The sequence below is a fragment of the Colobus angolensis genome, unplaced genomic scaffold (assembly GCF_000951035.1).
Source record: "Colobus angolensis palliatus isolate OR3802 unplaced genomic scaffold, Cang.pa_1.0 Scaffold123, whole genome shotgun sequence".
NCBI classification, from domain to species: domain Eukaryota; kingdom Metazoa; phylum Chordata; class Mammalia; order Primates; family Cercopithecidae; genus Colobus; species Colobus angolensis.
In genome coordinates, this window is record NW_012113475.1 from 5221794 (window position 1) to 5244413 (window position 22620).

General features: G+C 36.3%; 1 protein-coding gene across 2 annotated transcripts in view; it reads left to right on the top strand.

Moving 5' to 3' along the window:
* GRID2 (glutamate receptor, ionotropic, delta 2) overlaps nt 1-22620 on the top strand; it is a 1517061-nt gene that overhangs the window by 1174423 nt on the left and 320018 nt on the right. For both annotated transcript variants that reach the window (XM_011932743.1, XM_011932751.1), the window contains one exon: nt 3019-3216. In XM_011932743.1, the coding sequence (XP_011788133.1) occupies nt 3019-3216 (198 nt within the window). The remainder of the gene's footprint in view (nt 1-3018; nt 3217-22620) is intronic.

The window sequence follows — 22620 nt, forward strand, 5'->3', positions numbered from 1 at the left end:
GGAATAAAAGCAGGCTGCCTGAAGGCGGTGCGGGTAATGCGTTGGGTCGTGTTCCAAGATGCGGAAGTCCTGTTCATTTGCAATTTGGGTGCGCTGCGTGTATGAGCTCTAACACTGCTCCCGAAGGTCTGCAAGGACGGCAAAACCAGGAAGCCACCAGAAGGAAAAAACTGCAGCTACATCTGAGGGAACGAATTCCGGTCTGTCATTTTTAAGAACTGTAACACTTACTGCAGGGGTCCGTGGCTTAATTCTTGGAGTCAGTAAGACCAAGAACCCACCAATTCTGGACACAATAACAGAAATTTGATTCATTCTGAAAACTTCTAATCTAGTGATCTAATGTTCAGTATTCATTAACGAGGTATTACTACAATGGGGAATGAAAAAGTTGGAAATATTCTTCTGTTCTTTCTCTCGGGAGCTTCTTTCCCTCCCTTCTTTGCCTCACTTCTTTCCCTCCACCCCCCCTTTCCCTCCACCCCCCTTTCCCTCCACCCCGCTTTCTTCCCCTCCTCCCCGCTTTCTTCCCCTCCTCCCCGCTTTCTTCCCCTCTTCCCCCCTCCCCCTCTCCCCGCTCCCCTCTTCCTCTCCCACCTCCCCTCTTCCTCTCCCACCTCCCCTCTTTCCCTCCCCTTTTTCCTTTTCCTGCCTCCCTCCCTTTCCCTCCTCTGCTTCCCTGCTTTTCCCTCCCTCCCCTACGTTTTCTTTCTCTCCCTTCTTTCCCTCCCCCTTCCTCTCCGGTGGTCTCACTGTCTCACATGCTGGAGTGCAGTGGCATGATCTCGGCTCACTGCAAGCTCTGCCTCCTGGGTTCACTCTTGCCGCAGCCTCCCAAGTAGTTGGGACTACAGGTGCCTGCCAGCACACCTAGCAAAAGAGTTTTTTTTTTTTTTTGAAGGGGCGATGGGATTTCACCATGTTAGCAAGGATTGTTTCGATCTTCTTCGTGGTGTATCCACCTCAGCCTCCCAAAGTGCTGGGACATTTCTTTTTTAAAATCTTGAGCTGTGGCGAGTTTCAAGTGTTGTGGGACGTTTTAGGTGTCAGGGACATAAACTTCTCTCTCTTGTGTGCAGTGTGGAGTCTCGGTTACCAGAACACCAGCCGTTGCGTGTGCTTTCTAGTTTTCAGGTAGCAGAAAGAACAAGAAGAAATGTTGCACAAACCACCCTGCTTACATCACGTTGGCCAGCATTAGTCACATGTCCATGAAGCAAGCCACTGTGCCTGAAGTAGGACTACAGGTTTTCTTTATTCTCCATAGTGGTAAAATGCAAACAATTAGAGAAGAAGAGAACTCCTCTGGAGGACAACTAGCAGTAACCTATTCTACTAACTGGCCATTTACTGGTTCATTTTGCTCTAAGATAACATATAAACAGTGAAACTAAAATATGTTTTCAAAATTAGAAATTGTAAGTACTTTAGATAACTAAGATTAAAAAGAAATGTTACAAATACCACAATATCAACGTAGTTACAGATGAACATCAAACTTAGTACTTATTTTCTGAATATCCAAAATGAAAAGAAGTACCTCAATAATTGATTGCATTGTTTTTTCTCATTTTGAAAAAGGCACTACTGAGACAAAGTTCTTTGACCCTGAATAATTACAAAATTTATCTCATGGTAATTTTTAGGGAGAAAACTGTGTGTTATGGTTGACAATATTCCTATAACAGGTGAGGTGATTTTATAAGCTACTTACAGTGTCTTTGAATAAAAGTCAAAATGAAAGCATTATGAAGGCTGTTTTGTGAGTCTCAGGAAAAATGATTCAAAAAAAAAAAAAAAACCCTTTGGGTATTCTGGCTCACATACAAGGAGAGATTTTAGCCTGCCCAGAGGGCTGGATGGACTACATACACTATGAATGGTTATCTGTAAATATTACTGTTGCTGAAAGATTTCTGAACAAGTGTAGGAAATTAAGGAATAGATTATCTAATTTTCTGTAGTCTGCCAGCATGTTTCAAATCAATTGAGCTTTCTTAACACCAGGTGTTCTCAAAAGTGAAAGGGGCCTATTTGTTAGCTTTAAGAGGACAAAAATGGGAAAAGATAAAAGAGGTGGAAGCAGAAACCAATTTGCTGAATTTACTAAATTAGTTTATTGAAAAGGTAAGTGAATTTCTCATCAGTCATAAAGAAGCTATTTTTGCAATGAAATGTGTGTTTATATCAAAGTCACAAATTAGTTAGTGAATAACTCCCAGTAAATGTGAGATTATTAATTTCAGCTAAATTATGTGTTCATAGAATTTTATCTTTTCAGGTAGTTTTATGTAGATTATATCTGTTAAAATTTTATTGGATGTAATTTACGTGGTTTACAAACAATAAATTCCTGAGACTAGATATGATAAATTTATAGTTTGTTGAATGTTTTGTTATTGAGGAATCTCAGATGGGTCCTCAGAAGGCAAGGAAAATAAACTCATGGACCCTAAGTTTTTTAATTACTTTTATCTAATTTTTGATATGGTAATAATTAAAAGGGAGATGATAAGAAATTGAATGATTAAGCATTGTTAAATAATATGATGCATTAATAATGCATGTTGTGGCCGGGCGCAGTGGCTCAAGCCTGTAATCCCAGCACTTTGGGAGGCCGAGATGGGCGGATCACAAGGTCAGGAGATCGAGACCACCCTGGCTAACATGGTGAAACCCCGTCTCTACTAAAAAATACAAAAAGCTAGCCAGGCGAGGTGGGCGCCTGTAGTCCCAGCTCCTTGGGAGGCTGAGGCAGGAGAATGGCATAAACCCGGGAGGCGGAGCTTGCAGTGAGCTGAGATCTGGCCACTGCACTCCAGCCTGGGCGACAGAGCGAGATTCCATCCCAATAATAATAATAATAATAATAATAATAATGCATGTTATATTCCTGAGTTGCGTTGTTTCAAAGTATAAAGCAATTTTTAGATTTAATCAAAACTCTTTAAGGAATTAATCTTTGCTTTTAGGGAGCAGTATAGATTGACATCAGAAATTTCTCTTATTTCCATGTAGGAAGAACCTTTTGTGATGGTCTCTGAAAATGTCTTGGGTAAGCCGAAGAAATACCAGGGCTTCTCCATTGATGTTTTGGATGCCTTATCTAACTACCTGGGTTTTAACTATGAAATTTATGTAGCACCGGATCACAAATATGGAAGCCCACAAGAAGATGGGACATGGAATGGCTTGGTGGGAGAACTTGTCTTTAAGGTAAGAATTAATTAATTTGTCTCATACCTAAAGGTTCAATTATTTGTCTCGTACCTAAAGGTTCAACAGTAACACCTTGAAGCTGATTTCATATAAAATAAGTGCGATGTGTTTAGGTTGGTTAAGTATTAGGTGGTGGAGTTGAGTACAAAAGTCTCACTCAATACTATTTTATGAACTTTGTGGAAAGAAAAATAGATGACAAAATAAACCAAATGTTAAAGTATATCCTGTGGTAGAAGAGGGTTTAGAGGAAGGCCTTTTTTTTGCTCAACTTATACCCCAAAAACTGTATATGATACATGATGAGATCACACTGTAACATACACACGCAATTTGTACTATTGTTTTCTTTTACAACGTGGTGTTATTGGAAAAAAAACATGCACCACTTAGAAACTAATCATTTCATTTTGGAATCTAATCAAGATAGGTCTATACATAATGTATATATTTTTCTTCTTTCAATTTTCAGAAAGGTGTTTAAAACCTCTGTGTCCTTCAGTCCTGTCAGAATCTGCTTCAGTTTTTTAAGGCTCTGTTATTAGGCCCATAGACATTTATAATTATTAAATTTTCCTCATAAATTATTGAATAGTTGGGTTTCAGTTTATAACTTACTATTTGGTATATATGTATACTATTTTTTTCTCTGTTGCTTCTTTTCCTTTTTTTCTTGGGGTTAATTAAATGTATTTCAGTACTTGATTTTATTGCTCTTACTGGCTTTTTAGTTGTCTCCCTTTGTATTTTGGTTCGTGGTTAGTCTAAAGGTCATAATATGCATTCTTAACTTACCACATTCTATCTAAAGTTAATATTGTACTACTTCATATAAAAAGTAATAAACTTTCAGCAATATAATTTTATTTGCACTCACCCTTTCATTTTTGCTATTGTGGTCACATATTTATATTTTATTAACCTCATACCAAATATCATAGTTTTTTTATTTAAATAGTTATCGTCTTTTAAAGGTACAAAAAGAAAAAAAAGACAGTTACTGGGATATAATCACTTATCTACCATGTCTGGGGCTCTTGATTCTTTACATATATTTGAGCTCCAATTTGGTATAATGTACCTTCAACCTGAAGAACTTTCTTTAGAGTGTCTTGAAGTGCAGTGCTACATAGGTAGCATATACTCTCAACTTTTGTTTACCTTGAAATGTCTTTTTTAACCCTCATTTTGAAATGATATTCTTACTGGACATCAAACTCCGAATTCACAGGGTTTTTTAATGTTCATCATTTTAAAGTTGTGATTCTATCACTTTTGCCCTGTATTTTTTCTGATGAGAAATTAGCCATCATCTGTATCCTGATTCTTTATATATAGTATATTTTTGTATGTGTTGGTGGCCGTTTTACAATTTTCTCTTCACTTTTTGGTGTTTAGAAATTTACTTATGATGTTCTAGATGTGATTTGCTTTGCATTTATTCTGCTGGGAGTTCACTAAATTTCTGGGATAGGTTAAATTTAGTAAATATAGGGAATTATTTCTTCACTTTTTTTACCTTCTTTCCTTTCTCTTCTTGATTTGAGGCTCAGAGAATATTCAAGTTAGATCACATAATGTCTTCTAAGTCACAGAGGCCTTGCTTGTTTTATTAAGATATTTTTACTCCCTGACCTTCAGATTTGACATTTTGTCTTGATCTGCCTTCAAGTTTACTGATATTCTGCCATCTTCAAATTTTTGTTACATCCATTCAGTAGCTTTTTCATTCTAGATTGCTTATTTTTTTATTTCCGGAATTTCAATTTTTTGAAAGAAATTTTGTTTTTCTGCTGAGATTTCCTATCTTTTTATCAGTTTTGACTATCTTAAAAGTTCATGATCACATCTATAATGGCTTCTTTAAAGTCCTTGTTTGCTAAAATTTCAACATCTTATCATCTCAGAATACATTGCATTTTCCTGGTTCTTCACATTTCTGGTTACATTTGATTATATATTGGACTTTGTGGTTGATACGTTGTTAAGACTTGTGATTATAGCTCTGAAATTGTATATTCTGAAAAGGACTGATTTTTGTTTCAGTGGATAGTTAAATCACTATCTGTTCCTCTTGAATTCGTGGAGATTTAGCTTTAAACATTGTTAAGTCTGTTTGATGTAATCTTAGTTCCTAGGGCAAATCCCTTGGTTTTCATAATCCACACATTTCTAAGGTACAGCCTTGTGAAGTTTCTGGGGAAAGTCTGTGGTTTTCCTCAAGCCCTTCTGACTTAGAGGAACTCAAAATTCAATCTATATCTTCCCTGTCATAGGCAATAATTGTAATCCCCTCTTTATCACGTTTAGCCTTCTAGCCATGACTGTTTGCTAATTTTCCTAGGATCTCTCCCATATATATGCAGTTTAGGGGTCAGCTAAGGATTTTAGAAAGCTTATACACAGATTTTGGGGCTCACTTCTCTGTGGCATCCTCCTTCTTGTGTTTTGCTTTTCAATTTCTGGGAACCCTAGCTGATTCAAACTCCATCATCTGATAAGTTAGTTAATAAGGCTGACTTTCTGCTTGAGCCCTGTCCACCCCATCCCAGCTGAACTAAAGTGGGTCCTCTATGACTAAGCCTTATAAAGGAGGGCTCCACCCAGTGCAGGTATTATTTTTGAGGATACCCTGCAGTTTCTGCCTGCTTTGGGTTGCTCTCCAGTCCTTTCTATATATTTTTTTTCAATTTGATTCTGAATTTTCAATTTTTATTCTTATAGGACTAGTCCAATAAAAGCTAGTACATCATTGCTAGAATTGGAATAATTTCTCAAATGCTTTAAAGTACTCAGAAGGCTAAAGGATCTAACCTAAATTGTTTGCAAGGAATGGAGAAGAGTAGAAATAAAAGGTTTCTTAAGGCAGTGGTAGGGAAAATAATAAAGCTATTTCTATATTCTATAAAATCCTAATGAATTTGGTCTATTTAATACATAAGTTACATATAGAATTTTATTGCCAAAGCATTAATATCATTATTTTTAATAGAAAATGGGCAATCATCAGTCCTCATCCTTCTTATTAAAACCATGCCACTTCATCTTCTATTCTTTTAAAACTCACAAATTCAGTGTTCTACCTTTATATTTCTAAGGACTCTTTCCTGATCTAAACCCAGATTAGCAATTATGTTAAAATTAGTGTAAAGAAAAGGCATTATACAAATTTATTCTATATAGATAGTGGTTAAAATCCTTAATGAGTTATGCTAATAAATTACACTTGCTAGATGCAAATTAAACATAAAAAGCATTCAAATTAGTATGTTGATGTTGTTTTAAATTTGTTTTATGTGCTTGCACTAGTTAGTTTAATTTTGGAGACTTGCTTTTTCACCTATAAAATGAGGAGTCCAAGTATGTTAATGGTAAGATCACTTCCAAGTACTATGTTTTGAAAATACAAGTTTATTGTATAACAATCATACACAAGAAATAAAATGTTTTACATAAACAGTCAGTTTCACTGTATTATTTACATGTAAGAGCATGTCATCATTGTATGATAATTTTTAGTTTAGCAGGAGTCCTTTTGCAAACAAAATTGAGGCTTAAAGAAGTTGACACATGATTTTTAGACAGAAAAATTATAAAACTGTTCATTGGAACTAGGTTTTTATTTTGTTCAAGTGGATGTTTAGTCACTCTGACTAGTCTTTAGGAAAACTATTAAGCAGGTGGAGGAGAAGAAGCCTACAAAAAAGACTTGGAGTAGATAGAGAGATTAAAAGAAAATTGAGAAAATGGATTGTTGTGAATGCCAACAAAAAATAACATTTCAAGAAGGAAAGAACAGGCAATGTTAGAAAATGACTATCAAGTTAAAGGTATATAATGTTCCCTTAACTGTATTCTGACTGTTATCAGTAGAGATATAAGTTCTATTTTTTAACAATTACAAATGTTAATTCAATTACAAAAATGATACTTTAATAAAATACCATGAAATAATTTAACTTTCCAAGAAAATTCATTGTATTCAAACTTTATGAGGTGTATTTACCCCTATAAAGCAAAATTACACTGTTGAAATGGCATAAAAATATTACTATGGAGTTCCAGAAAAGCAAGCTTATTATTGTTATTATACCTTCTGATACCATAGATACTTTTGTGAATCTAAGTATATATTAAATAAATATTGCCAATTAATGTCTATACAAGACAATAAGAATTTTAAAATTCACAGGATTAACTCATGTATGCCTTTCTAAGGGGCTACCAAACTTAAAAGATTGTTTCACATAGTGCAGTTGTATATGTCATCATGATTATGCACAAACCATCACATTAAAGAAGAGTCAAAGAAGAAATGATGGAAAGTGAGCTCTAAATTCATATGATTATTCCACAGTGATTAGATCTCATGTTAGAGAGTTCTCTCGTTAAAACCAGAAGTCAGTGGTCCAGTACATACATACTTTTAAGAGAGGAAAATGCAGTCAAAGAGAGAGAGCGAATGATTGATATGATGCACATAGGGAGTCTATTTAAACACTAATAATACAGTAAAGTCTCTTCAAGTCCTTCTCTGCCTCACTACTTTTATAATTTTCTGTAATTAATGTGTTCTTAAAATTTATGAAAACACAAATCTGGCCAAAAGATGTTGAACAGATAAATGAGAGGTATCTTCTGCTTAGTACAGGAGAAATATTTAAGGGTGAGTTAATGTAACTGAGAAATTACCTTCTCCTAGTTTAGAAGGGAAGAGAGGCCCACACAGAACTTTATATAAGAAATAAAAAGGGTATCAAGTTTAGGATAGAAGTACCAAAAAAATTAAGCACAAAGGTAACTCTGAGTTAGATACAGTTGGGTGTTTGATGATATAGTTTCTTCTTTCGCTGGATTTCAAGTCAGCAGCTTTTAAAGTGGAGTATTGGCCGGGCGCGGTGGCTCAAGCCTGTAATCCCAGCACTTTGGGAGGCCGAGGCGGGCGGATCACGAGGTCAGGAGATCGAGACCATCCTGGCTAACACGGTGAAACCCCGTCTCTACTAAAAAAAATACAAAAAACTTGCCGGGCGAGGTGGCGGGCGCCTGTAGTCCCAGCTACTCAGGAGGCTGAGGCAGGAGAATGGCGTAAACCCGGGAAGCGGAGCTTGCAGTGAGCTGAGATCTGGCCACTGCACTCCAGCCTGGGTGGCAGAGCGAGACTCCGTCTCAAAAAAAAATAAAAAAATAAAAATAAAGTGGAGTATTTAGGGGTACCAGACTTTCCAAGGAGCAAGCCAGTATGTTTGGCACAGAAAAATTTCAAGGAGTTGAGTGACATTTTGAAATAGAAACTGAAAACTTCCTTTTTCATATATTAATCTGTTTGAAAAAGATTTATATAAAGTAAAAAAATACAGAAATTAAATCTTAATGCCAAACTGTACCTCTTCGAAACCATAATTAGTATTGACCCATGGATATCTAAATTATTTTTTAAAGACTCTATCCATAACATTGGAAGCTGCATTTGTAATAAAATTTCACTTTTATAGACACTGAATCCGTAGATTGTATACTAATCGAATCATGACTCGATTCAGAAAAACATGTTTTATACCTAAAACTTTATAGTCACTGGTTACTTAATAAAGATTGTAATTTTAATTTGCATGCGAATTTTTGATGCAAAAATACTTTGGTGATCAGGAAAAGATTTTCAAACATACATTTCTATTGTATTTGAATTACAATTTTGTGAGGGTGGGGCAGAATATAAATATAGTTCAAGCATAAAATCAAATGATATAAATATTCTACCTATTAAAGCATGAGATCAAATCACTATGATATTCAGAATCTAACAGATATATTTTTAAAAGTGACTTGACAATTTTGTTTTATCAATATTTACAACACAATATACATAAGTCAGTACTGACACCCACTCAGGAAAATGAAAACCATTCCTAGAATTTTGAAAAGAGGAAAATTTAATATGGTGGGTTGATCACAAAGGTGCTAGAAGGAATCAAAGAGCAGAGGATGAACACAGTAGGACACTGGAAAAGCAAAAAGAAAATAGTAAAATACAGATAGCAAGTGCTACTGATGTGTCAGTTGATTTTATCTGCCAGACATATGTCACTTGATCAGACTTGGAATTCCCAAAAAGTTGCTGCCTGTGCCCTAGCTGCTGGGATCGAGAATCGCCTACTGCTACTGCTGCTGCAGCCACTGAAATAATCATTTAAAGCAGAAGGCTCTTCTCTTTCTTTTTCTCTCTGATATCTTCAGTGGTTTCCCTCTGGTGGAAATTATGGAGAAGCCAGATAGCAAAGGAGCCTGAGAAATCTGGTTTGCAGATTTCCATCCCTATAAGGCTCACAGTATATAGCGGAGTAGAAAGTGGTACGTATGGGTTTAAGAGAAAACAGGTAATGATCAGTACTGTCTGTAAATTGCACCCTTTACAATTGTCTAAATGATTGCAAAATTAATATGTTAATTATAAATGTAGAGAGGTATATACTTAAAAAATTCCTTTGGGGGTTATATGAAGAAAAAAGCTTGATGGTTGTTACAATGGAAGATTTATTTTATATAAAGAACATGACTGGTAGTTTGGGATTGAAAATAATCTGTTCTTTCTGCCTAATTTTACCTGGGCATTTCCACCACCTGGAAATTAAGTCTCTTCATGCTAACTGATTATCAAATGCTAAGTTTTGTGACAATAATTTTACTCCCCAAGGAAAATAGATCTAATAATGGAATAAAGGCAGAACCCAGAAAAATGGAAAAAAAGGAAGGATAAGTGGACTAAATTATAAATCTGTAAAATTAGGATAAAGTACTTATACTTAGCATGTAACTATTTATAGTGATGTTTCCATATTAAATTATAGCACCATTGAGAGTTATATCTCTCAATTTCTAAAATACTAGTATAACACTAGGCTTTTTTGTCACTGCGCCCACCCACGTGGTTTGATGAGAGTAAAGAATGTTTTTGAAAGTAGACATATAATATTGGAGTGTAATAAGGTACCATTTGGCAAATGCCAATAACCTCATTTTCTGAGGAATAAAATGCTCCCAAGACTAAACAGAATAAATCAGCTGCATGGGGCTACACACCTTTCCTCATTTTTCATGGTTGACACAAAGTTTGGCAATTCTTTAGTTTTACTAGGTAAATAAATTTCTGTGATGGATATTTTAATTCATCAATGCACTAACAATAGAATATATTTACCTGGAAGCTTTATAAATATTTTATTATATTATTTTATTTTATTTATTTAGAGATGGAGTCCATCTCTGTTGCCCAAGCTAGAATGCGGTGGCGCAATCTCAGCTCACTGCAACCTATGCCTCCTGGGTTCAAGCGACTCTCCTGCCTCAGCCTCCCAGGTAGCTGTGATTACAGGCACCTGCCATCACACCTGGCTAATTTTTGTATTTTTAGTAGAGACGGGGTTTTGCCATGTTGGCTGAGGTGGTCTTGAACTCCTGGCCTCAGGTGATCTGCCCACCTTAGCCTTCTAAAGTGCTGGAATTACTGGCATGAGCCACTGCGCCCTGCCTATACATATTTCAAAATATATACCACTTAGCATGCGTTAATCACATGCCATGGTCAAAGTACTGTGGAGGGATGCAAGTGTGAATAACACATAGACATTGATCATGAAAACATTTTGTTGATGGCCTCTATGTGCTATGCTCTGTGCTAGGCACTGGAGATACAAAGATAAATAAAACATGGTTCTTGCCCTTGAAGAGATCTTGTTTTAATGAGAAACACAGAGTTTAAACTAGACACTTATAATACAATGCACTATGTGTAATGATAGAGAAACACTAAGAAAGCAACAAGGAAGGTAGAGTAAAGGTAAATCTCCTGAAGGAGGAGAAATATAGTCTGATGACAAAATAACAAGGAGTAATTAGGTAAAGAGGGATTGGCAGAAAGTGAAGGACATCTAGTGACAGACATGAGTAGAAGTAAAGGTAGAAAGGTTAGAAATAGCATGGAAAGCAGGCCAAAATTTATGAGAATTTTGCAGCACTCCAAGCAAATAGTGACGAGAATCTATCCTACCATACTAATGTTATGAATAAAATGAAAGCTAGGAAATCAGAGATAAAACAGAGGTAGGAGTAAACAGAATTTATTGACCAAAGTGAGGAGAAGGGAGAAGTCTGGAGTAATTCATCGGTTTATTGTACAAATACATAAAAGGATGGTTGTATAACTAATTGGGATGGAGATTGCTGAAAAAGATTTAGAGGAGGAGGACAGTTTAGAATAGGGTGAGTTGGATATGTAGCACTCTGAAACTCACTGTGAAAGTGCAATAGGAAGTATACATTTGGGAGTCAGCAACCTGTGGGTGGTAGTTGAAATCATGAAAGTATATCAGATTGCCAAAAAGAACACATGGAGTAAGAGGATCACTGGGCTAATCTTAGGATGAAACTCAAAGAAAGCTGTCACTTAAGAATTGACAAAAGAAGAGGAAGTTATGAAAAAAATAAGAAAGTTTCAAAAAATAAGCTATGACTAGCAATGTCAGAACTATTTGAGATGTTGATGATAAGAACTGCCAAATGTTCACTAGATTGGCCATTTGGGAGTTCTTGGTTACCCAAGCCAGAACTCTTTTGGTAGCATAGTGGGAGAAAAAGCCAGACTGCAAAAGATGATGGAAAAACTTGGATGTTAAAATGTGAAAAAATGACATGCATATGTATTATTTTTTCAGAAATTTTAGATGGAGAACAGAAGAGAGAAAGAGATAATAGTTGGAAGGGTCATTGGTTTTGGTAGAGTTTTTGTTTGTTTTTAAGTTAACAGAGACTTGAGTAAAAGTATAAGCTGAGGAAGAAAAAGAAAGAAGGAAAACTTAATAGAAAGCCAGTTAATATGTGAAGGATAAATATCCCAGAACAGATTCGACTCCATCAAGAATGATTAAACTGAAAATTGATTTTGATGAGGTAAAGATGTTACTTTGATACTGAATATAATATGAGAATGTGTATGTTAATAATAGATAGGTAAGAGATTGGAAAATTGACAAAGATACTTTCTTATTCAAATTTCTTAATAAAAATTGGAGATTAAGTGTGTTGACAGTGATGGGGACATGTATTATGTAATAGTCTGCAGGAGAGTGGTGACGCTGGAAATAGATATTGAGGAAAGGGAAAGTGACTGCTAAATCAGAGCAGATAAAAGAATAGATCAGTGGCACTAAAGACTGAGCGGAGGTTTGTATGAAACTGACACTTTTTCATTGCTGCTAGTTTACACAACGGTGTGACTTTCTTCAGCTGAGACTGAATGCCCAAGTCTAGGAGCAGAGATGAAAACATTCATATCAAGATTGAGACTTGGTGGATAAACTTGGTAAGGGAATTAAGTGAGATGAAAGAAGAGCTAAAATGATCAAGGAAGCATAGCCATGATCGGAGACATAAACTTGGATAAAATTTTGGAAAAGTTACTAAGAAGATCAAATGAAGTTGAAAAACAGGTGAAGTATGAGTGAAGAAATGAAAGAGTAGGTTAGAAAGAGATAACCAGAGATTGACATACAAAAGTTCTTAGAATTTGACCTTGACGTTCATGGCAGAATGTTAGAGAAGATAAAGGAAACGAGTTTAAAATAGCTCAAAATGGGGTGAGGGAGGGAGGGATGAATAGGTGAAGCATAGGGGATTTTCGGGGCAGTAAAACCATTTTGGATGATACTGTAATGATGGATACGCTGCTGACATGCACTAGTCAGAACCCATAGAAAGAATGAACTCTAATGTAAACTATATACCCTAATTAATAATCATGTATTGATATGGGTTCATTGGCCAGGCAAGGTGGCTCATTCTGTAATCCCAACACTTTGGGAGGCCAAGATGGGAGGATCCCTTGAGGCCAGGAGTTTGAGACCAACCTGGGCAACATAGAGAGACCCCCACCTCTAAAAAAATTAAAAAATAAATAAAAATTAGATAGGCATGGTGGTGCATGGCTCTAGTGCCAGCTATTGAGAAGGCTGAGGTGGGAGGATCCCTTGAGCTCAAGAGTTCGAGGCTGCAGTGAGCTGTGATGGCACCACTGCACTCTAGCCTCGATGACAGTGAGATCCGTCTCCAATAACGATTGTAAGGTTCATTAATTGTAACAAATGTACCTCACCAATGCAACATAGTAATAATAGGGGAAATTATTCACACTGCCTGCTCAATTTTTCTGAAAACCTAAAACTGGTTTAGAAAATAAAATCTATCTGAATCATGTCAGATGATGATTGTTGTAAGGAATATCTACATTGATTCTGAAATCTATTAGCAGATGGGTCGGGTTTTGTGTGAAGAGAAACATTTAGCCAGGTCTCAAAGTTTTCAAAGAAGAAGATGCTATTGTGAGGTTTGTCTGGTCGAGGTGGTAGGACCTCAGAAAGCACATATAATTGACAACATAAAACAAAACAAGAATGGAGATAGCATACACAATCTCATTAATAAAGAACAAAAAATGGCTTCCTTGAGTATCTAAGAAAGGCAAAATTCCATGGCCTCTAATAAATAGTGAAAATGATGGAAGATAATTCCTACACCATATCAGCTCAAAATAAGTATATATTTTGCCCAAGCCATGCTCAAGCTCTTGCTCTTTTTCTGTGCCTCCTGTGCTCATTCCACTCCTACTATATAGGATCCTGCACGCTGGGTTATTGATGTAGCTGGTCATGACACTTGGCTGATGGAGTTCATTTCAATACCCTAGTAGCTAGTGTCAATAGAACTTTCGCTAATTTTCCAGTGTCCTTTTATTCATTAGGTGTTGACCTTTTATTTAAATCCCACGTGGCCATTCAAAACATTTTCCATACTTTTCAAGCCTCGATTTCTAGTCTCTTCATTTTTTACACTCTCCTCATTTTCAGTTGTTAAACTCCATGGTTTACTGCAAAAGCTATGAGAATCTAGTGTAAGTCCCTCATGTTCTTAATATTCAACCTCAAAATCCTTTCATGATTCTCTCATCCTTAGCGACACGAAAGGCATTAGTTATGGATACTGTTGACACATTTAATACCCATGTGAGCCTAAAAGAGATTTAAATCCTCTTTGAGTCACAGTGTCCACATCAGTGAAATGAAGCTATTGTGAAGTTGAACCAAGGAAATGAATTCAAGAATGTGTTGCAGGAAAAACAAATAGATCTTATTGTATCTATTGACTCGGATAGATTGGTAAAAGCTTCCTCAGGTTCTGTGTTTTAAAAATGTACTAAATCCAACACATATTTGGAATGTAGACTGATAGGATTTGCTGTGTGGAGGTGAAAGAACAAAGTCAACGATCTCTTCTAAACTCAAAGCTTTTCAATTTTGTCTTTTCAGCCACAGCAGCAGAAAACAAAAACGAAAACCAAAAACAGCCTTTGTTTCCATTTTCCCCAGCTCCACTCACTATCTTGCTCCTAGCCACAATTATCTCTTCTCTGGACTGTAGTTGTAGAGGTCCAATTACTCTCCCTTTCCACTCTTGACTGCCTTCAATATATTTTAACACAGCAGCCAGAGTGATCCAGTCATGTTCCTGCTGGAAGACTTTTGATGGGTTTCCATCCCACTCCGAGTAAAAACTGTCCTTAAAATTGTCTACATAATCTGCCCAATCAACTCTCTTTGTGATCTCTTTATCTCTCCCTCTGTCACCGTGCTCCAAGGTTAAGGTACCCCTTGTATTTCCTTGTACTCATTGAACTTGGCCCTTTCCATTTCCATCTCTCCTATCTGCCTAAAATGCTGTCCCCCCAGATATTTCTCTGTCCACCTCATTTTTTTTCAGCATTTGCTTAAAAGTTATTAGAGAGGACTGCCATTGCCATCCTATTCAAAAGAACAGCTTCCATCCTTTCTGCTACTTATCTCTCTTATTCTGTTTTATTGTTCTTTATAACACTTATAATTATTTTATTATGTTCTAAATCGTTCATTTGTCTTCCTCTGGTAAAATGTAAGCTTAAATTGGGGAGAGATTTCATATATTTGGTTTACTACTGAAGCCTCAATATCTAGAAAATATTTGTACATAAAAGAATGAATGGTGGCCACGTGGCATACATTAGATAGTAACACTCCCCTAATTAATAACCATTCAACGGGATCTCATTGATCTTTATTAAAATCAATTAACCTACTATAGCCTACCAAATTTGGACTTTATGTAAAATGTTTTTATCTTTGTTGAAATACTACACTTTGAGCTTTTGTTCTTATTATTTTAAATATTTTGTCCATTAATTAAACAACTTGTTATATTCAGCCACTCTCACTTCAAGTTAATTGATAGTGGTACCATTTATTGGCACAGAAGAAATGAATGAAGGAAATATTTGGCCAGGAGTTGCAGAATATAGAATCAAAACTACTATTTTAGAAATGAGTAATAATAGCCAGATGCTATTCTAAAACTTTACAGGTATTGACTCTTTAGATGCTCATAATAACTTGATGAAATAGTTATTATGCCCATTATGTAGATTTAAGACATCAAGGCATAGAGAATTTAAATAACTTGCTCAAGGTCACATAGTTAGTAAGTGGAAGAACCAGGATATTAGCTTAAATTGTTTGATTCCATTCTCTTAACAACTATGGATACCTCTTTGGAGCTCTCCAAATGGAAAATAAAATAAGTAATCTAATATATGAGTCGAGAGTTTGAATGATGATATAGAATGGACACAGGCATTTGAGGCCAATCTGCATTTAGATGAAGTTTAAATTGCCCCTCTACCTTTCTTTATCCCTACTTTTATTTTCAATCTCTTTCAAATTCTTGGCTCCTTCCCCATTTCTTAAAAAAGGTATTCTCTATCTTGAAAATAACCTTCCCATATATTCTAAGCTAAATTAATTAGGTGTCTTTGGTTGCAAATGGCAATCCAATTGAAGTGAAAAGATAATTTAATTCTCGCAAAACTGGCCTATTCAGGGATGAGATCCAGGCTCCTTTCATCAACCTTTGGTATCGCTTGCTCCATCTCAGCTGTGTTTTCTTTGTGTGTGTGTTGCCCCAATTCTCAGGCAGGCTCTCCTCTCTTTGCAGTAACATGACTTTTAGTAGCTCTAGGCTTAGATTCCATCCTCTATCTATCCCAATATAAACATAGATTCTCTTTTACCTGCAGTTCCAATACAGAGCCTCAGTTTTAACACTCACTGGCTCTGACTATGAAGTACTGCATTCAAGAGGAGGCAGTGCTCTCAATGCTAGGCCTACACCACTTGTCCGGGTGGAGCACAGAGAGTAGGAGTAGCTACACGCAAAACACCTAGAGCAAGCCTTGTGGAGTAGTGAATCCCAAGGAAAAGTGGGATGCTGTTATCAGAAGAAGGGGAAGTAGATACCAAACAGGAAAAACAAAAGATATCCTTCAGGGACTTAAAAACGATAGAATAAGTTACAAGGAAACTGTCAATAGTTACATGTACACAAACACTTAAATCAACAGTAATAAAAAGTCATAATGAACTAAATTACGAACAAAATGTTAGAAAATATTCGTAAAAGTGTAATGGTGACTTTCGTCACTGCTTCACTGCTACATGAAGAAGTCAAAATCAACAATACTAAGACCCCACTGAATAGATACTAAAGATACGAACTTAGAGTTTCAAAAGGAGAAACTAGTAGGCTGTATAAATCCAAAAGCAAATATATTGCAATGGAGAAAGGCAGTTAATAATTTTTTAGAAAGTTAAGTTTATGAAATATGTTTGGTTAGTGCTTTTGTAAACTAAAGCTATAGCTCTGTGTTATATATGCTTGGAATTATTTAATATGCTGTATTTCATAATAAACATCACCAGAATTTGATGACATACTTGTCATCAATAATAGACTTGACAACACTGCAATTAACACAAAACCCACACGGAATTTAAAAGCCCAGCTTGAGACTGACCATATAACAATTATACTAGCACTGATACAGAGCTTACTTATTCCTGACACCATCTCACATGCTATGTATTTATTACCTCTCAGTACTCACAACAATAAGTACTACTATTATCCCAGTGTTGCAGATGATGAAACAGAGAGAAGTGAAGTAACTTGCCCATGGTCACATAGCCAAGTTGTAGAGAATTAATGATTCAAATTTAGGAAGTTTGGCTCCAGGATCCAAGTGCTTATCTCCTTTACCAGTTTCCAGAGAAAAACAGAGTTTTAATATACGTTTTGTCTGCAAAGCATTTAAATAAACCCAGTTACATGTCGGTGAGAAAAACAATACTCAAACAGTTCAGAGCTGTTTTTTTTTTTTTTTTTTTAATCCTGCATATTTGAAGAAGGTTCAGATAGGAGTTCAGACAGAGTATGAGTAGAAGACAAAACATAAGATTATATAGAGAAAGATTTGGGGTGTGATGTAAAAGATTTGCATTTCTAAACTTCTCAAAATTCACACTTCTTTCTCAAACACCTGTGTCTTCTTTCCACAAAAAATTTAAAACTTTTAGAAAGGCCTGCAATCTACTCTACAGTCTGTATCTCACTTCCCTCTTGCATTTAATCACACTCCATTTAGATGACATTCAACTTTAATCTGCCTAGACTGCCCGTACTCACTTCATCATCCTAAATTCTCAGCCCTAGCTAAACTTGCACTTTGTCCCATAAGACTTTCAAACTACTCCCATCTCTTAGTAATCTTGTCTTCTAAGAACACCTATTAATACCACTTCTTCTCAAATTACCTTTGTGTAATATTACACATCTATCTATATATATCTACATCTACATTTATAAATGTGTATATATACAGTTTCAGGGAGAAAGAAGGAGAGAAAGAGAGGGAGAGAGAGATCTTCTTCCCTGTTTTGGAAACCAGAAGGCTAAGGCTATGTTTACTTTGTATGCCAAGTACACAGCAGTATGCCCTAAATTCATCCATTTATCTGCACATGTTTTTGAATGCATGTTGTAATCTGGGCACTGTGCCTGGCATCACAGATAAAAAGGAGTGGAAGATACTGTTCCTTGGCCTTCAGAGATCTCTGAGTGCACATGAAAAACAAATGTGTACATAAATAATTAAAACACAGTGTGAAAAATGCCATAGGGTAATACATACAGGGTGCCATGGCAACCCAGGGGCCGAGTGGCAGCTTCTGCCTGGGGAGTTGAAAAGATTTCACAGAAGAGGAGAAATTTAAGCTAGGTCTGAGAGATGGGTAGGAGTATAAGAGGCAACAATAGGGATAATTATAAAAGCATGTTTGCCGTGATAAAGAGTTTGCACCTTATCGTTTAGCCAGTACAAATTATAGAAGAGTTTTACAAAAGAGAAAAATGTGGTTTAGCTTATGTTTGAGAAAGATAGCCGAGGTAGGCCGGAGAATGCACTGGAGTGAGGAAGAGAAAAAACAAATGGCTTTTTCAACAGTCTAGAGAAGGATAATGGAATGTCTAAATTAAAACAACAGTAATAGGAGACTAACAAAAATAATGAGTTTGATAAAACAGTTAATATTCTATGGCATAATAATAGAAATTGATTAACTTGGAGAAGAAGAGAAGGAAGGGTTGAGACTTAGTGAGAAATTTTGCAGAGGAAAATGGGCAGATGAACACTCCACAACAAAAGTAGGGGATACAGAAGGAAAAGCAGATTGGAAAAGGGCAACAGGGACACAGAATTTGGCACAGACATTGGACACAGACATTTTGATTTTGTGGTACCTGAGGAACATTCTCATGGAATCGTCTAGGAACAATTAGTAAGTGAGCATCTGGAACCCAAGTGAATAATGTTGAGAATTTCCAACATTCCATTGGGAATGTTGGATTAATAGAAAGATCATGCACAGAATGATTATTTAAGGTCCCAAACTGTTCCACCTGAGCCTGGGTAAGGAGCACAGGTGTTAATTATTTTTTCTACGAGGGGAAACAATTTAAAAACTAGAGGGAGGAGAGAGTTAACTTTGGGAAGAGAGTCCAGAGAACCTGAGAATGTGATGAGTTGCCACCTTTTCCACCCACACTGGAACGGGGCATGCCAGGGACAGTTGGGAAGGATCAGGCATCATTCCTATAAGGTCAAGCCTATCTCTCTATGCCAGCAGAAGATGCTGCAGGGAGGCACAATTCCCACCATTCTGACCACCATTTCCTAGGCAGTCAAGTTTAGGGTGGCAGGAACACCTATGATTCCCATGGTCTAGAGGAGGAGGAGCTGGGAAGGACAAAGGCCAGGGAGGGCCTTGTGCAGGGAGGGCTTACCACCCACTGGGATCAGGAGAAGGCCCTGTTATGAGGAGCAATGCTTGTGAATGAAGAAGGGTTCTCAGCTGGGTGCCAGAAAGCCATCAAAAATGTTCCATGATCACACAAAAGAGTCTTACATGTTTTCATTACTGCAAACCAGCCTTGAAAATATATGTGTGGGCCAAGAAAACTGCCCACCAAAGAAGAATCTCTCCCTTACAACACACCTGCCAGTGACAGTACTGTGATAAATGCTTGCAGGCCTTGTGAAATGAGAAGATAGCTTTGCAAAGGGGAACAGAGTAAAATACGTAAAAAGAAGGGAAGCCCTTATAGAGACTTTAAATTGGACAGTGGCTAAGATTTTCATTCTTACGTGAGATTAAACAAGTAGTAATAGATTGAGTTTCCCAGAGTATGTCAGCTGTACACAGGCAGGCAATTAAAAAGAAATACATGTGGTCATAAGAATACATGTTTGCACGTCTAAATGGTGAGTGTTCAAAATTAATCCACTGGATGTGCATATAGGATGAAACTAAAACATAGATGTGGGAGATCATACAACCTGTTTGTACATAAGTACAAGAGAAAAGCATGGCCAAAAATATTTGTTGTTGATAGGGAAGGATTTTAACACGAATGAAGGAAAAGGATAAGAGTGATCTGTGAAAGGAAATAAATTACGTAGATGCAAATGACTTAGTGAATGGTTGTCGGAGCAATTTTCTAAATCTGCAGGTGATATTTAATTGGCAGACATTGCAAACAGCAAGGAGCAATTCAATCAGATAAAGGACTTGAATCATTAAGTACTTGGCCTAATAGATGGCAAGCACAGATAAGTGGTGAGTAATAAGTCTTGAATCAAAACTAAAGAACAGAGAGTGAACACTTGCCAAAAGGAATGATGCCATCCAGGAATGGCTCTTAGATTTAAGGAGAACTTATAGACAAGGACAAAAAAAAATTTAGTAAAATATTATAAATAAAAAGATTTGGTAGGTTACAGGTTATCCAACTGAAGCTATGATGAGAAAATCTGATAACTTAAGGATAGATAAATCCTGAAATCCACTGTTGGTTATTGAAATGCCATCTATTACCTAGAATTTCATCTATCCCTGATCATGGTTTGGAGATAAAAGTAGTGAGTAAGATAACATCCAGGCATATAAGAGGGTAGAGATTTGGGTGAGGATACTAGAAGTAACTTTTAAAGGGCATTTCAGATATGAAATTCTCTATGTTCTGTGGGCATAATTGTGAGGTATTGTGTTTAGATTGCTTGGTCGTTTTTATTTAACATGCCAGTTCTAGTCTATATTACTCTCGAAATTATAAACATAGAGAAATATGCTACAAGTAAAAGAGAATAATAAACATTTATTATAGCTTAGAAAGGTAGTTGATGCAATATATATTTCCTCTTTCTCTGTTTTTGCAATGGTGAGTACTTTACTAAATGAAAAAGTTAATTTTAATATTAAAGAGAAATGGAAACATCCTTTAGTACAACATTAAAACCACAAATGGAAACTTAAATATTCACTCACTCTAGCAATCAATGTTCCAACCTCATTTAAAGGATTTTTTTTTCAGCCTGACATACAAATATTCAGAATGAATATTTGGAAGCAGGGCCATACCTTGAAAGATAACTGTGGACTTACTCTTGCCTGCCATTTGGATACTTCATATTTCAGTTGTTCTAAGTCTCAATGATCCTGAGTTTTCTTCTTTAATTTGGTAATTTTGTAATGACAGGCTTTAAAATAAGTAAAGATTCCTTGACTAAGAACAACAACAACAAAAAAATCCAGAGACCTAACAAGGCTCAGCTGTGTCCAGGTAGGAGGTGACTGCAGTTTGACTTCGGAGGCTCCCTCTAGCAGTGTGAGGACATCTGAGTGTCTCTCTTACTCATTTTATATTTCATTTGATACTGCACAGAATCACTAGGAGAACAGCCGGAATTGATTTACTTCTCACAGAGACAAACTGTTTCTGGGAGCTAGTTAATCTTCTTATTAACAAAGAGCTTACATTCCCCTCCCCTGCAGAGCTCCTAAAACATCTATAATAGCCACATTAAGTGAATTCTACAATGATTGAAAATTTTACTATAATGAAGATAAAAATTCACTCAATTCTAGTTTTTATACTTGATTTGCATTTGATTGAAATGTGTATTTGCAGTTTGGACATTTCAGTCAGCAATTGCTTCTGTATTCTTTGCCCATAAGCAGCCTTCAGATGGCCTCTTAGAAAATTGAACAAGTCTCTGTATGACTGGAAAACTCTTTCTGATGGTCTGTTTCTTCAAAGATATAGCATTATCTTTTGGGAATTATAGAAATGGTGTACTTTTAAGTCTCCTCTAATGCTACAGATAATTCCTAAACTACTGCAATTTATAACTGGTACCTTTTTTCCCACTTAGCATTCAATAAGCATTTATTGAGGCCTAATATGTAGCTGTAATTTTGGAGAATACTTAAAGTATAGAACACAGAGTTCTTGGTCTTCAAGAGCTAAGCAGCTATATAGAGAAGGGAGAGACAGAAAGACAGAGAGAGAGAGAGGAGATCAACACATATCCACCACTTGCTTTACTATGCTTCAACTTTTGGTGGACTCATCCCATCTTATGGATTCGATTATCATCTGTAAGTAGACCACTTCCCTAATTGTTTCTTTAACCCAGACCTCTCACCTGAACTACAAACTTTTATTTCTCACAACACCTTCAGCATTTTCCATTTCTAATGGGTACCTCAGACATTAAGTGTTCAAAACTGAATTCCTGATTTCATCCCTTTCCCCCATCCTGGTCTTTTGTAGTGTATGGCAACTCCAGTTTTCAAGTTACTCAGTGCAAAACCTTTGAGTTGTTGTTGACTTCTCTTCTCTCTGTCACGCCTTATACGCAATGCATCAGCAAATTTGTCTGGCTATAAACCTGAAATATACCATAAATATGATCACTTCTCACCACTCAAAAGCCACTGTTTCCTCTCTTTAGGACTACTTCAGTCAGTGGCCCTTTAACTGATCACTATGCTACTCCTCTTTTCCCTATAATCTATTTTTAACAGAGCAGCCAAAGTGATTATTTTTAAATGTCAGATCATGTTACACCCTCCCTATAACCTTCCAACA